The sequence below is a fragment of the Aquila chrysaetos genome, chromosome 11 (assembly GCF_900496995.4).
Source record: "Aquila chrysaetos chrysaetos chromosome 11, bAquChr1.4, whole genome shotgun sequence".
Taxonomy (NCBI): domain Eukaryota; kingdom Metazoa; phylum Chordata; class Aves; order Accipitriformes; family Accipitridae; genus Aquila; species Aquila chrysaetos.
The window spans coordinates 33,786,513-33,801,765 of NC_044014.1; the positions used below are offsets into that span (position 1 = coordinate 33,786,513).

At 36.6% G+C, this 15,253-nt stretch overlaps 1 protein-coding gene across 1 annotated transcript in view; it reads right to left on the reverse strand.

Annotated features, from left to right (window-relative positions):
* CCDC6 (coiled-coil domain containing 6) overlaps positions 1 to 15,253 on the reverse strand; it is a 54,757-nt gene that overhangs the window by 19,006 nt on the left and 20,498 nt on the right. Inside the window, exons 2-4 of the mRNA XM_030030275.2 lie at positions 14,714 to 14,863; positions 6,033 to 6,161; positions 832 to 935 (exon numbers count right to left, since the gene is read on the reverse strand). Of these exons, the coding sequence (XP_029886135.1) occupies positions 832 to 935; positions 6,033 to 6,161; positions 14,714 to 14,863 (383 nt within the window). The remainder of the gene's footprint in view (positions 1 to 831; positions 936 to 6,032; positions 6,162 to 14,713; positions 14,864 to 15,253) is intronic.

The following is a 15,253-nucleotide window of genomic DNA, read 5'->3' on the forward strand; positions in this document are numbered from 1 at the left end:
AAACCAGAAATGGTTTGGCTTAAAGAAGGCTTTAAATCTAAGATGCACAAAAGTCCTACCAAAGGCCCATCCTGCTATGGATTTACCACTGTTGAGTATCACATGTAGCTCTTCAGAGCACCTTCCACACAGCAGGGGTCTGTAAAATAAAACTGCAAGACCTGCAGTTCACCTAGGCTCAGGTGTTTTCTGAGGCCCCAGTTAAGATTCACAGTCACACTAACGTAACTGTCCTTAAACATGTAGAAGAAAATATGGTATTAATCATCTCTTCTCCCCTACTCCCACCCAAAAACAGAGTTCTTATGATATGGCATTAAAGAGAGGGTTGCTTTAATACATATTTTTAATCTTAGCTTTCCCAGGAATATAAAGTCTCACTGTCTTAACTTCTACTGAAGAAGCGGCGGGAACTGTCAATGACATGAGTGCACACCACTGAGAAAAAGCTGAAGTCTTCGAGCAGACAGGGAACAAACAAGAGCTTTTCATATAACAAATACACTAAAATACCACATTATTTCCTCTGGGCCACGAATATAGAGCTGACCCCAAACCAGAAGCTTTAAAAAGAGTCTACCAGCAGTTGAAAAAATTCAGCAAATTCCTCCGAGCTTTCCCAGGTCATTTCTTATACTATTTAGTATCATCTACTTTAAGCAATCAAGGATGTGACATCATGTAAACAAGGAGCTTTACAACTGCTTTAACTTCCAGGTTTTCATAGATTAAACAACTCTTATGGGACAGAGATGAACATATTTAATTCAGAACATTATATATTAAATGGTATCTCTCGCACAGTAACAAACACACTGCAACAAGACAAACCGTTTTTCTGCTTCAAGCTTATCCATCCTCTTCCAGAGACGATTCACTAGCGCTTCTTGTTCTTGTTCCAAAGTATTTTCAAGGTCAATCTTCTCACGTCTTAGCTGGAGAGGAAAAACAATCAATGCAAATGATGGAAACATATTTTTTGCAAGGACCTGTCATTAGGAAAGATCGTTGCTATAACAACACCATTTTACATGATGCTCTACAACAGCAAGGAGAAGGTGAAGAGGAGACAAAAATCAGGCACAACACACTCGTCACAGAGCCAGTGAAAAATCAAGAGATTCAGGAGTTGCACAGTTGTCATCTCCTTAACAGAAATTTTACTCACAGAACTTGCTGTCTCTGGCCAATAAGGAGGAGCTTGAAACCTGGACACTCAATCACTGATGACTTGACAAGCCTATTCAAGGACATCTCCTATTCCATGTGCCTCTGAAGTTCAGGCCAAATTTACTGTCCACAACACCAACATTTATTCTTTTGAAAAATTTTAGACTTTTTCAGTGGAAGAATCACAGTTAAGTAAGCCAGAAATAGAAGAGAAGCCATGTTTGCCTTGTGTCAGATAAAGGCGTGACACAACAAAAGTAGTAAAGAAAAAAATTGTGTGAATTGCCTTAAGTGTTACTGTATCAACCCTTACTAGCAGAAACAAATGTACTTCTATCTTAGCAAAGGCTTTATAAAAGTGCTTAACCTGACATTATTCCCATTCACTTACTGTGCGAACAAACATTCTCGATTCTACTATAAGCTAATAAAACCAGATATATCATAGAACCACACATGAAGAAATCTATTATTAGTATTTTAGTACAAATACAATGCAAATATTAATAAGAATACACTAGAATACTAAGAGGCACAGCTGTTCTTATTCAGTAACACTGGCAGCTGAACTCCAGAAGTTAGCAATAATGAAACATATGGGAACAGATCCAACACCTTTACAGGTGGAAAATAGCATGGAACTATTTTTCCCAGCCAAGCCTTAGTTAACACTCACCACTTTCCTGATGGACAAATAATCCCACATTACAAAATGGAAGGACTGAAAATAGATTGATTTCCTCACACTGCATCACTGGGTGAAGTGCTATTACAGCATTTAAATCTGTAAGGGCTCTGTGCTAACCACTAAACTAATATTGAGATACCCAAACAAAATTTAACTTACGCACTTCAGGTAACAGTACAAGTTTAATGAATGCACAACTTTCTTCTTTAAAGCTTAGAGGAATTAGTTACTGTAAGCAAAAATAGACATATATTCATGAGTAATAGGTAACATAATTAGAAAAAGAAACACTGTTTAGTAAATCTTTCCATTTCTGAGTTTCCAGATGTAAACTAACAGTTGAGGGAACTTACACTTCAAGAAAAGAGAAGTCAGGAGCAACATGCTTCAGCTTCACACAAGGGATGAGAATTTGAATCCTCACCAACACTTCATCCCCCACACCAGCAGAAGCCGGAGTGGTACGAAGGCAAAGGTCTCAGCCCTGGGAGATTCAGGGCACTTTGCTTGAGGGCACTGCTTGTTAGCCAGTTTGGCCAATGCTTGGGGCTGACAGCATTCAGAGGGAAGAAAGTACACAAGACATTCTGGGAATCTGCACACCTTGCTTCTACAGTACCAACACTATATTGCATAGCCATCTATATAAACACACGATGAAAAAGGTTTGACTGCAGATCACTACTTCTGCAGCAATGGCTTTTGTGTCACTTCAGTGCAGCATGGATTAGACTCACCTGCTCTGATGTGGTTTTTTTTACAACTATATTATTGATCTAGCACCAAACCCACAAAAACATACTGGTGAAAATAAGTCCATTTCATTTAATGCTAGGAAGAAGAGCACACTGGAATTGGAAGATAGAGTAAATTATTTATAACCTTGGATGTGAAAAATCTAAGATTACATTTAGTATTATAGCAACCATCACCAAGGCAGCAGAGTCCATTAATTAGAAATCTGCATGTAGGTAAGCGTGCACAATGGCAAAGTCAAATCATCAGCAACAATATACAAATGCTATAATGAAACACCAAAGAAACCAGGTTGTAAAACAAAGATCTAAAACTCCACATTTCCAGCAATATGAAAACACACTGGAAACGAGTATCTTCTTTCCTGATCTTGAGTGTTGTCCCAGATCCTTCCAGTGTCAGGATATTAAAGCTTTGAGGATAAACACCTTGAACTCAACCTACAGGAGAAGCAACTGCAAGCATCCTGACCAGAGCTGTGAATTCAGAGAATAGGAATATTTGTTTTGTACTAAGTAGTTTCAGGTGTGCTTTGAAATGTAGTCTAACTCTAGTCAATGAATTTGTTAGGAACGTGATAATATTCTGAATGTGATAATATTCTGAATATAAGCAGGATGGGATTGTATCTTGAGTCCAAACCAGCAGCTCTGTCAATACAAGTGTCATTCTATATGGGTTCAAAGTCACACTCCAATCAAACACCATTTCATTTTTACCACCACAACAGGGAAATGAGGAAATATTCCTTGCTTTTTTGGACCTTAATATTCCCTTCAGAGGAAGAGAAAAATCCCTTTTAACCTTCCTCACCATCCACTTGTGTTTCTTCTCATCTCTCTCTCTATTGCATGCATACACTTACTTCACTTTAAATGCAGCTAAAATATCCATTGTGTGTGTATTCCTGGATTATCGCTTCTTCAGTCTTCTTGCCAGCTTACTAACAAGCACAACTGTTCCCTCCCAAAATGGAGATCTTCCAAATCAATGAAAGTTGAATAAGATCTCTGCCTAAGCCCACTATCCCAAATTTCACTTCTCTGCTTCTCATCTGCCCCTCCTGCTTTGTAGCTTTAATTCTTTGCTGCTCTCCAGGAATATCTTTCCAGAAGATTTTACACATTTCATGTTCTTCCCCTTTCAAAGAAACAGGCACAGAAGATTATTAGTAGCAGTTTAGCTCTTATTTCTCATCTCCTAACTGCATCAATTCTAGTTCCTCACTGTACTGCATGAAATGGAAAAGCAATTAAAAAGAGTAACAGCAAGCCTACACAAACTTGGCCTCTGTAGGACGAAACTGACAGCTATGTATTTCCTATCAAACCACTGAACTGTAACACAGAACATTATTGCTCATTTTAACTGAGACATTCAGTTAATGAAATAGTCACATGTTGCAAATTTCTTCACTGTTAGCCTTCAGAGAAGAATGTTCTGCCACTTCAAGCTGACTTAAGAAAATTAAGTCAGGTCACATTTGAACACTATGATCCAACTTAAATTTTTATTTAGGAATAACATTCTACACAACCATCTCTGCTACAGACTGGCTACCTACTGATCAATCACCTGTGGCATAAGCAGCTCAGATGAGAGAAAGCAAAGGAGGAAGGGCAGAAAGCATAGATAATTCATGCTCTGTATTTTAAAAATAATAGTTTAGTGAGCATATGTTTTAACTATCTGCTCACTGATTAAAGTGATCTAGTAATGCAGCCCTAGATTATGTTCAAAGCATTGCTGAAGTACTCTTTCCAAGCTCTGTTTAACAGGTCTCCCAAAGGTTATGTTGAAGTGTTGTGGCAATCTCTCTTCCTTAATTTCCTATGTGTACAATAAAGGCGACATTGCTCTGCTCACACCTTTTAGTTGCTTCTTGCTAGGTACAGCACATGCCCCAAAGGCTGTTGCTTCAGCTGGTTAATTAACACTATAAGCTTTTTTTTAATTTGTGTAAGAAAAGAAAGCATGCTGAAATTGAAAGCAACTTGAGATTTACTATACTTTACTGTAAGAGAAAACAAAGGTGTACATTGCATTACATATAAATACGCATGGCATTTCTAAGTAAGGCTGACAGCCAAATTTAACATCTTCATAAACAAATTAAGTTTTCAAGGTCAGATATTTGAGAGCAAGACCTTTGACCATCCATGCTTTTTGGACAACCTATCATTGATATTCAAATGTAGCAATGAGTTTCAAATTTTATGATTTCACAACTCTGCCCAGAAAAATGATACGAAAATAAATACCATTAAGATTTTAGCTGTGACTCATGTTAACATTTCAAAGACTAAACCAGCTTATTGTGTAAGCTTACTTTGCATTTTGATTAAGTGGCCGCCACCACCACCTTGTGGCTCAGAGAGTTATGTCAATCTCATGTTAATTTCCATGCTGGTTAAGGATTTGCTGGCAACTACATCTTCCTACCTTTCTATTTTTCAATTTGTTCCATAGATCTCTCCATACAGAATGTTAGCATAAGAATCAAGAAAACCCATTTCATCATTAAGGTAGCCATTAATTAATTTATCCACAATGTCAACAGAAATAGGAGTCATACAAAACTGGTAGAAATTCAGATTACCAGCAACAAAAAAGTTCCACATCTGATGAGAATAGCAAAAAAATTCACACAAATAATCTACTATATTTACACCACCCAAATTACTGGACTTCCACAAACCAGAAAAATTGAAATTCTTTAACAAACCTATATGTTTCATCAGTTTGCTTTTTAAGACAAAAGGACTCCTACTAACGCCACTGAGATGCTTTGATGCACATGCCTAAAATTAGACATAAGAGCAGTCCCAATGTCTAAACTTCCAGTGGAAACATGACTAAAACAAGTGGTGTTTTATCTCTACGATCTTCATAACTGTCTAGGGAGAAAGGGAGCTGGATGTAGTTGAATCTTTTAAAGTATACACGCAGCTGACACCTCACAGTTTGAGTCCTGTGCTATCCAAGCTGCCCTAAAAAGGTGACCTAGAGCACAACTAGACCACATACATATCATTTACTGTTGTGCTTAACGACCATCAGAAGTGACAGTCTTTCTCACTAGTAGCATGAGAGCGGAAGCTGATGAACAGCAACAAGCAGCATTACTTCCAAAACAGTTGCGCTTGCAAAACTCACAGCTGTCCAGCAGGCATGAAGGCCTGCAGTAAGGCTACTAAAAGTTATAATGGCCATGAAAAAAATTAACTGAAGTTTCTCATAATAAATTATGTTAATGATTTATTGCTTTGAAAGTCAAACTGACTCTTCTATATTTTTGATATTGCCCAGTTTCTTACATACTTTAAAAATTAAGTCAAATCTAATACAAAACAAGTTCGGGGTTTTTTTTCAGAATCCCTTGTTTTACAGTCATATAATTCTGAAAGTAAGGAGTTACCTGCTCCAGCGTGAGCTGCTTCGAAATTGTATCATTCTCCAGTTTTTTAATCTTCTTCATCAGTTTGTTCACTTGAAATTCCTGTTCCTGCTCTAAATGCTGCTCCAGTTCAGCTTTCTCATGCTGCAGCTGAAAATTTAGGAGACATGGAAGTATTTTAAACACATAGATGAAAGTATAAAACTTTATGCACCATTTATTTACACGTTTACTCTTAACACATTAAATTCTCTAATGATAGTTCTTCTCAGAAGACTTCAAAATGCACAACCCACACAACAGCCCTTCAAAAAGCAACATTTTAAACTGTGTTCCATTTACAAAGCAGATGGAAATAAACTATATTTCCAAATATTTAATAAAGTCCAATCAACATAGATACATAATATATAGTATATAAAATAATTACAGATATTTCAAAAGTAAAAAATTTATCATAATGTTCACAAAAGCAGTAATTTTATTCTAAATGCATCATCTCAAGAGCACCCAAAGCATAAAATGCAGGTCTTAGCACTTCCTTCTCCCAGGCAGCTGAAAGCTTAAAATCGCAACTGAAGTCATACTACTGAAATTGCTCTGCAACAAGATAGTGGGGGAAAAAAAACCCAAACAAACAAACAAACAAAACCCACATCAACACAAAACAAACAAAAAAACCCCAACCCAAATCTAATTTCTATTCCTATGCTATCAAGTATCAAAAGATTTTGACGATACAAACACACTGGTTATTTCAAATCAATGTTACAAATTTTCTTAACACTCAAGGGAAATTTTTCAGTTAATATTTCCAATGAAAAAAATCTTTACTCTCAAAGCTCTCAAGCAGATGGAAACAAAAAAACTCACACATTTTAACATAAATTATGTCTTGGAGTAGAGTCACTTCTAACATTGAAGTAAAAATCACAATGGAATCCCTCTGAGACAGGGATCCAAGACTTCCTGGGAATAAAACAGTGTGACTGGCACCACGGTACAAACACATGAATTTGACTTGGGGAAAAGCAAATGTCACCAGAAGACAATGGTGTAATTAGACTGTGCTCTGGCCATCCACTGAAAATGCAGGCACTTTTTTCCAGTTGCTTATTTTCTAGGCCAATTCTTCTGGCTATCACATAACAATATGCAAGATCATAGTGTTTAAATGTGTGAGGAAAATCTGAGGAAATGGAGACACACCTCACAGTCATGGACACAAGTCGAGGTTGCTGGATATCCACAGTGAAGAAATAGACTTTGATTTTAAAACAAACTAAAATTGCTAGTTCATTAATTCAGTTCCTTTTGCTGCTATTTAGAGAAAAATAGTCTGTGAAGTGCTGCCTGGCAGAGAGTTCAGAGCGGAAAGGCTTGTGTGGAGAGAGCACTAGGCAGACAGTAACTACTTGGCAATATACATATGGGAGAACTTTGCAATTTAACTGTGTTTTCAGGGCTTATCAATGCCGAGATTTTATTTTTCACAAATTAAAATAAACACCAGAATAGTAATTTAAAATAAGTGAGATTTATTCCTTTCACTTACTAAATTACAGTATATTTTCCAAAACACCTCACGCTCCTGGAAATTCCCATGCACTTGAGGAAGCCACCTAGACTCCAACATGATAATCCCTGAGACTATCATGGCAGCTCTTGATCAAATGGTTAGGAAATTTTGTTAAACTGTCTAGTTGGAAATAAAGCCATTTCATTTCCTGTGTGAGAACACACAGGGCTGCTAAGTGAGATTTTCATTAAAAGAAAAATCTATATTCACACTTTTAAATCAAAATACTGTTTGTGTTGTTTGATAACAAAAATTTTGAAGTTTCTTACTTCAGTATTGGAGTTAAGCTTGGTTGGAGAAAAACAGGTTTAATATGAAAAGGACATTATTTAGTCTTATGAGCTCTGTAAGCCCCTCTCCCTTCCTTCCCCACCACTACACAGCAGCTACAGTTTAAGACTGAAGACAGCCAAAGAGCCCAAGGAGCAAACAGCATGCAGATTACCACCTAGCTCAAGGTACTTGCTGCACATTCATCAATCTCCATTTTGCTTTACTAAAAAAGCTAGATGCTTTTTTCCCACCTAACTAAAAATTGAGACCAAATCCAGTTGCTGTAATCAGCTTATATTTAGTTAGCAAATTAAACTGTGTGAAAAGGCACATAGCCAGAATCTCTTACTCAGCCTAAAGCCAGATGCTGCTAACAGAAAGCGTGTGGTTGGGGACTGCTAGCATTTGCAGTCAGTCCAGTGAGTCAGGCAAATCATACAGTTGTATGAAGGAACCTCAAGCCAACTTAACAACAAATACTGTTTCTTGCTTTTGTGTGCTTCATGCAAACGCAACTACCACATTATTTAAACAAATCAAGCTGCAACAGCACAATCTTGCCTCATTCCTTTTAAAACTTGCTGGAATTTCCATCACACGGGAACTGATGAGGCTTATTTGTTAGATCTGTAGCTGCTGTGTAGGATCTACTAACCCCTACCTTGGGAGCATGAACATACTGCAGCCAAAACACCATTCCAGCTGATCAGAAAGCTACTAAGTGAAGCCAGGAGAGATTTATTACAGGAATATATTCTATTCTGATTTTAACATAAATATACCAGAAAGCAAAGTGACTGGGAATAAAAAGAAACCCACAAACACTTTCCCCTTGAGTGCTAAAAGGGATTATAATATGAAAGCCCTCTCGGACATTCTGATGAACCTACTTTATTGTGCTACTCCTCTTCACCCCTTCAGCTTCATTATTCAAAGTGTGAGAAAAATACTAATAACACACCCCAAAATACATATTAATGGTGTCTGTCACTCATAATTGGGTAAAATAATTTTCCCTTTTATTGGCTTTGATCACCAAACCAAACCAAACAAAACCCAGTTAATGCTGAAACCCTAATGCTGAAAAACAGAATTGCTAACAATGAGAAAATATCCACTGGTAAAACACTGGTGGACAGTGTTTATTTTACTTAGTAAAGTAAGAGAGTATTTTCAAACTGTTTTTAATTATATGCAATTATAGTAACAACTGTTTACAGACACACCTATGGCTTCCAGCTAAAGAGAAGGAAAAAAATGTGTTAGAACGTGTCACCCTGATAACAATGTCTTATAGGCCTTGAATTGCACATGAAAACTGCAGGAGAGATACTGGGGGGATTTTCAGCTACATAAGATCAGAGATGGGTTTGATGCAAGAGACGCAGCTAATACTTTAAAGTGAGAATGGGCCCATCAAATACAAAGCTTAGCAGCAGAAAGAGTGCATGCATTAGTTCAGGTTAAGTCCTACACAACTACAGTAATATCCTTCTCTCTCTACAGAAATAAGTTTCCTGATACAATGCAGGACCACATTTACCTTACTTCCTTACTGTACTGGCTTATTCTGGGACAGCAGAAAGTGTTTTTATTAAATAATGGAGCTAATGGATGAAGTTCTCTCAAAAAAACCCCCTCATTTATCCCCCAGACTATGACCTTGTATATTGTACTGAACAGTCTATTTTTAGTACTCCAGCCATCAAAAGTTGTCCAATTCCTCCTTTGCTGCATCCTGAAAGTCCTATTTATTCACAGATTTGTATCAGCAGTTTGCCTCCTCTTTACGTCCAGATGTTCATCAAATAAATGACAGATGAGCTGACTCTGTTTATTCCACACAATCATATTTGCATCCTTGAGCTGACACATCGTATTTTGGAGAGCAGGAAGGGTAATAGCTTATGTTTACAGGCTTACAATTTTTTGAAAGAACTGTCAAGAATCAGACTTGCATGAGAAACAGTTCTGTAGAGCCTCCCAATTACTTAATCTGCCTGACCACACATTATGCTATTATCTTGGTATGTTGTAACATTTTACTTTAAAGGACAGATACTTGGACCAATTTGCACTTCCAAAAATATAAGGGTATTGAAAAAAAATCTGTATTTGATTTTGAAAAGGACTGTTGCACAATTTAAAGAATAATTGACTTTGTAAGTTCAAACAATATTAAAAATTAATTACTTTCAAGCAGCCTTGTTACACAAATGATAAATTTTCAAGATTTAATACTTTAAATTTCAAAACAGTAATTCAAGTCCACATCCACAGCTGCAAGAACAGATCCTGCATCAAAACACTTCTAATGATACTCTGCAAAATATTACTACCATTCTATAATGACTAGGGATCGAGAACTCCACAAAAAATATTGTTCCAAAGCTTCCAGAGACTTAGTCAGGTAGACAAAAATATAGTTAGAGTAAGTACATGGGAAAATGAATGTATTCATTCAGGAAAAGAAGGCTTATAAGAACTTTATCAGGAACGTATATGATGAAAAGCTTCTGTTTACTCCAAAACCTCTGTTGAGATGCATGTGCTCCATCTCCACAGCATTCAGCCTAGAAAATTAAAAATTATGCTAAACAGAGGAAATTTAACTAGTAAAAGCATATACTTATTTTTGGGGCTTACAGAGGCAGTAACAGCTAATGCCACACAGTTATAAACAGGTATTATCAAGCAATGGTATGGCACCAGAAATCCTGTCAACAGGAAGACAGTGTTATTCCAGTGAAAACACCTTCTTTTATGTGCTACTGTGTACATTTAGACTCAGTCTGCCATATAGTAAAATGTTTCAAAATTAATTTCTTACAATATTGAAAACCTGATGTAACTTTCTATTTTATAATAGTAATGCACATCATGCTGAACTGGGAAATTCTTGTTAGGCTGTTAGTGAGGAGCACTGCAGCTCGTGCTCTGGCAGACAGCTTTCACATTTAAAATGTTTTAACATTCTAGGAGCTCGTTCCAGATGCTGCTCTGAATGCGATGCATAAGCCCCTACAATTGTGACAAACAAAGGTTTGACAAAGCAAAAAAACACACAGGCACTATGAAAAAAGTCCCTCTGCTAGGTGGCTTTCAACTGAATAATATGGCAGTAATTTTGACACAGCCACAGACTAGTAAATACTTGAAAAATTAAGAGACTACAAATCATATGGAGTTTACCAGAAGTACACCCCTCCTTCTGTTCCAAAAAGCAAAGTCTTAGACAAAACAGATTTATATGCATTCTTTTTTTCCCTTAGTCATACAAAAAACAGGAAGCCATTTGATGCACCATGTCTGACAGCATGAATTTTGAAAGTCTAGTTCCAGGTCAGACCAATGTTGCCTGGCAAATACAGAGATTAAGAGTTTAACCCCAAATAGCAAAGAACAGTGGAGCAACCAATTACTGACCACACTTCCACTGGAGGCTACTGTATTTCTGGTTAAGTCATCATCCAAAGTCTGCATCTGATTTAGCTAGAATTCTCTCCAGAGGAAAAAAAAAAAAAAAAATGGAAGTGGGCATTTATCAATTCATTATTTGCCTTATAACTGCCTCATCAGCCTTGCATCCTCTAATAAAGACAGAATTGCTACATTCTAGTAGGTAATGGTAAGTACTGGCACTCCCAAATCTCAGGAAATTAAAAAAAGTAAACTGTAATTATCTTAACCTTCTGCATTTGAAAAACATTAGTCAGGAATTTAGAACTACACCTGTGTAATGGGAAGAGTATCCCAAACTAGAAAAGATACCGTAATAAATACTAAGTTGGCCATGTGATCTGTGCTAATAATGCCCTCTTTTCCACAAAATGAGTTTATTTGTAGTATCAGCAGTTTCTCTTCTCAGAGTTTTTATCTGGCAGTCTACATGGGTATAATTTCCAGGATTCATAACTGAAGAAGCAAAACTTCCAAACAGCAGATAAGCTTTCAGAAAACAAAAATCAATGTCAATATTACTTTCAGTTCTTTGCTACTTAAGAAAATTGCCTGCAACTCACGAGTATTCTAATATCAACTTACTAAATCCATAATCACTGTAGAGATAGAAAATTATTTTTGTGGAAACATACTGTTTACCATAATTCTACAGGTAAGCTCTTTAGGGGAAGAGACCATTTCATTTGTATAATTTATAAGCTGCTGAGCATGTTACTAGTGTTTAGGAGAATATATTAATACACATTTTTTGCATTTCACAGCAAGTTTATCACATCAAAGACATAATCAAGCCATGACATGAGATCTGCATTCAGCATACACACAAACAGAATAATAGTTTTAGTATTAAACTGTTTGCTTTAAACAAACAAACAAGTCCTCCACCTGTTCTGCAAGTCTTGAGCCACTGTAAAGGTATGAAAAGTCATCCAGATGTATGGCCTACAAAACCTGCTGACCAGGCAGATTCCTCTGACACAGCTTAAAATATGCTCTGCGCTAGAACTTTGATATATCCCTTATCATCATCTCCTCTGTGCACTGCAGTTAACAGGTGAACCTGTAGGCAAGATATTCCATGCCACTCACCCCTCACAGGCACAACCACTACCAACATCGACAGGATGTTGACAGATGTTCTCTTTTTCAAGTAAGCTGGGTTAACATTCAGAGAGCAGACAAACAATTTACTTCCAAAAACTGCTACCTAATGATACTGACAAATGACACAGTTTTAGGACTAACAATTTGGAACACAAGTGTATTTAAGAATTGTCACCTTTTAAAAATCTTCTGGTTGACATGACCTTGTTTATCAAACACTAAATGAAGCTTACAGGAAAGCCACACTAAATGAAGTATAAGGCTGTAGGCTGAGATATTGTTTAATAAAAACAGGTGGTGGTCAGAATTATACCTCCACATTATTGTAGTTATGGCTATGTAGTTACTTTCTTTCAGCAGAAACTTGCAGCATGCCTACTGAAATCTGGATAGCATTTATGGGAAGATGTTGAATCCAAAACTGAGGATTTTCTCCAGATGCTGTACAAAAGGTGAGAATAACTTCACCAGTTTTATGCCTGCGTTCTGTTTCAGATATACATGCTTCTCTGTATCTTTCTCTCACTAGTCAGAATGAAGTTACACCCTTTAAGGGTTTCCAATGGATAAACAGCATAATGCCCTTGCATTATTTCATACATTACAATGAGGCACCCCCTTGGCCATTTTAGTAACAGCAGATTATTAGCTTTTTCCTTAATTTGGGGCAAAAATCAAAGGATACTTTCTGAAAGTCCATAGCAGAAAAGAATAAAAATTAATTGTAGTTTTAGGTTCACAAGGAGCTTGTATTTCTCTTTGTAATGTGTGAACCTATTTTGCATAACATTAGTAATTTAAGAACTTTTAAAGATACAGCTTTATATCAATCTCAGTTGAATTCTAGGAAGAAGGCTAAGCATATTTTAAGCAATTACTAGATACAGATATTTAGTTGCTGCAGAACTTGGTGTTGTACAAATTTGTGTGCAAGGTCATTATATGAGTTCAAAAACCTTCAACCAAATCAAGTGTAATTCATGCTTTTACTTTTAAAGTAAGTTTTACTTTGCTCTACATAACATATAGTACAGTCCCAGGTAAGCTGGTTCGTTAACAGATATCTACATACCCCTTTCAATTAAACAACATTGTTCAACATACTGTTTCTCCTTTTTCTGGAAGAGATTTTAGTGGAAAGCTTTTTCTATAGTGGTATCTCCATCTTACTTGAATTAGAAAAGAACGCTTAATACCCCCTATTTTACTGCCATCTGCTTCTCTATTTTTCATAAAAATGTATGACTTTGAAAGCAAATGTACATCTTATTCAGAAACATTCTTGTCAGTCCTCAAGAATAGCAAGGGGAAATTGTAATATCAGACCGAGGATATTTGATCTTCATACTTAACTTACGGTGAGATAATAGGCATCAAATAGACAAAGTCATAGAAGTCCCAGTTTTCAGTAACAAAAGCGTCAGATGGGATTAGCTCTAATGCTGTTTCCAAACAGCGTATTTCCTAACTGCAGGGCTAAATATGCCTTAAGTCTCCAGCTGCAGAACATAAGAAATGCTTACAACATACAAATTAGGTTCTTTAAAATGGACTAGTTTTTCATGACAAATGTTATAAGTAACGGCATGAAAACAGCCATAGTGGATCACACCAAACATTCACCTTAGCACCCTGTCTCCTACAGAGGCCAACAGGAGGTATTTAGGCAGGTCTATCACAACAGTGCACACCACTTCCAACAAATACTTACCCACTTTCCAAAAATTCGCAACTTGGGTAATGAAAAGAAGTTTCTCTGCCATAAATTGTCCCAGCACCTTCAACTTTTTACTTTTAGCACCAGACTGATGTGTTTTAATTCAAGAGAAGCAACTGTTTTGTTAAAAGTATGGATAAACTTACAGATAAAGTCTCCTTCAAGCATTGCTGTACATTCTTGTATATAAAATTTAATATTTCAGGACTCCTGTTAAATATAAAATACTCCAGAAAAAAGTGTCTGTTTCACTAACATTTTAAATTAATCAGTAACTCTCTTCTGTAAGACAGTTACCATTTACTTTAAGTGACATCCATTTCTTTGCATCTCTATACAAACTTTTAGGTTCTCAACGCTATGAGTTTGCAGATGCAAACTTTAAAGCAATGTATAAAAAAACGCTTACTCACTACACTTCTTGTATTTTACATTTATCAAGTGTCAAGCTTTACAACAGCTACAACCTGACCACATCCCTCTGACTGCAGTCACACCAACAAAAAAGTTCAGCCACCAGTTGGTACTGAGGCTGCTGGGAGAAAACTCAGTAAAGGCACCAATTACCTGCATCAGTTTTCTTGAGAGCTCATTAGTGAGAAATTCCTCTTCCTTTTCATAGTTTACTGCTAGTGTTTCTTTTTCTTTCTGCAGAGCTTGAATCTTCTTAAACAGAGTATTACTGATGAATTCCTCTTCCTGCTCTGCCCTTGCTTGCTGTGAAATAAAGACACAGTTTTAAGAAAAAAGGGAGTAAGTCTCCACAGTAAAAACTGCAATTATTCCATTCCCCTTTAAATGCCCCCCACCTCTTTTTTTTTTAATCTTGCCCATCATCCTTGAGAACAGTAGGCTGTTCTAAGTGCTGTTACCATCACCTTTACTAACACTATAGCACTTTTCTTCCTTTTTTGTTCCCCATCTTTAAACTTAGGAAACTACACTGGTGCTTCAAAGTTGCCTCCCCCCAACCAAATGCATGAACTCCCCAACCTTTTAAACTTTATAAAAGCATTACTGATTCACAGATACCTACTTTTACCTACTCTATTCCTAAAAACAAACTCCTCTCTAAACATTCTCCATTACGATCTGAAGCACAGCTCT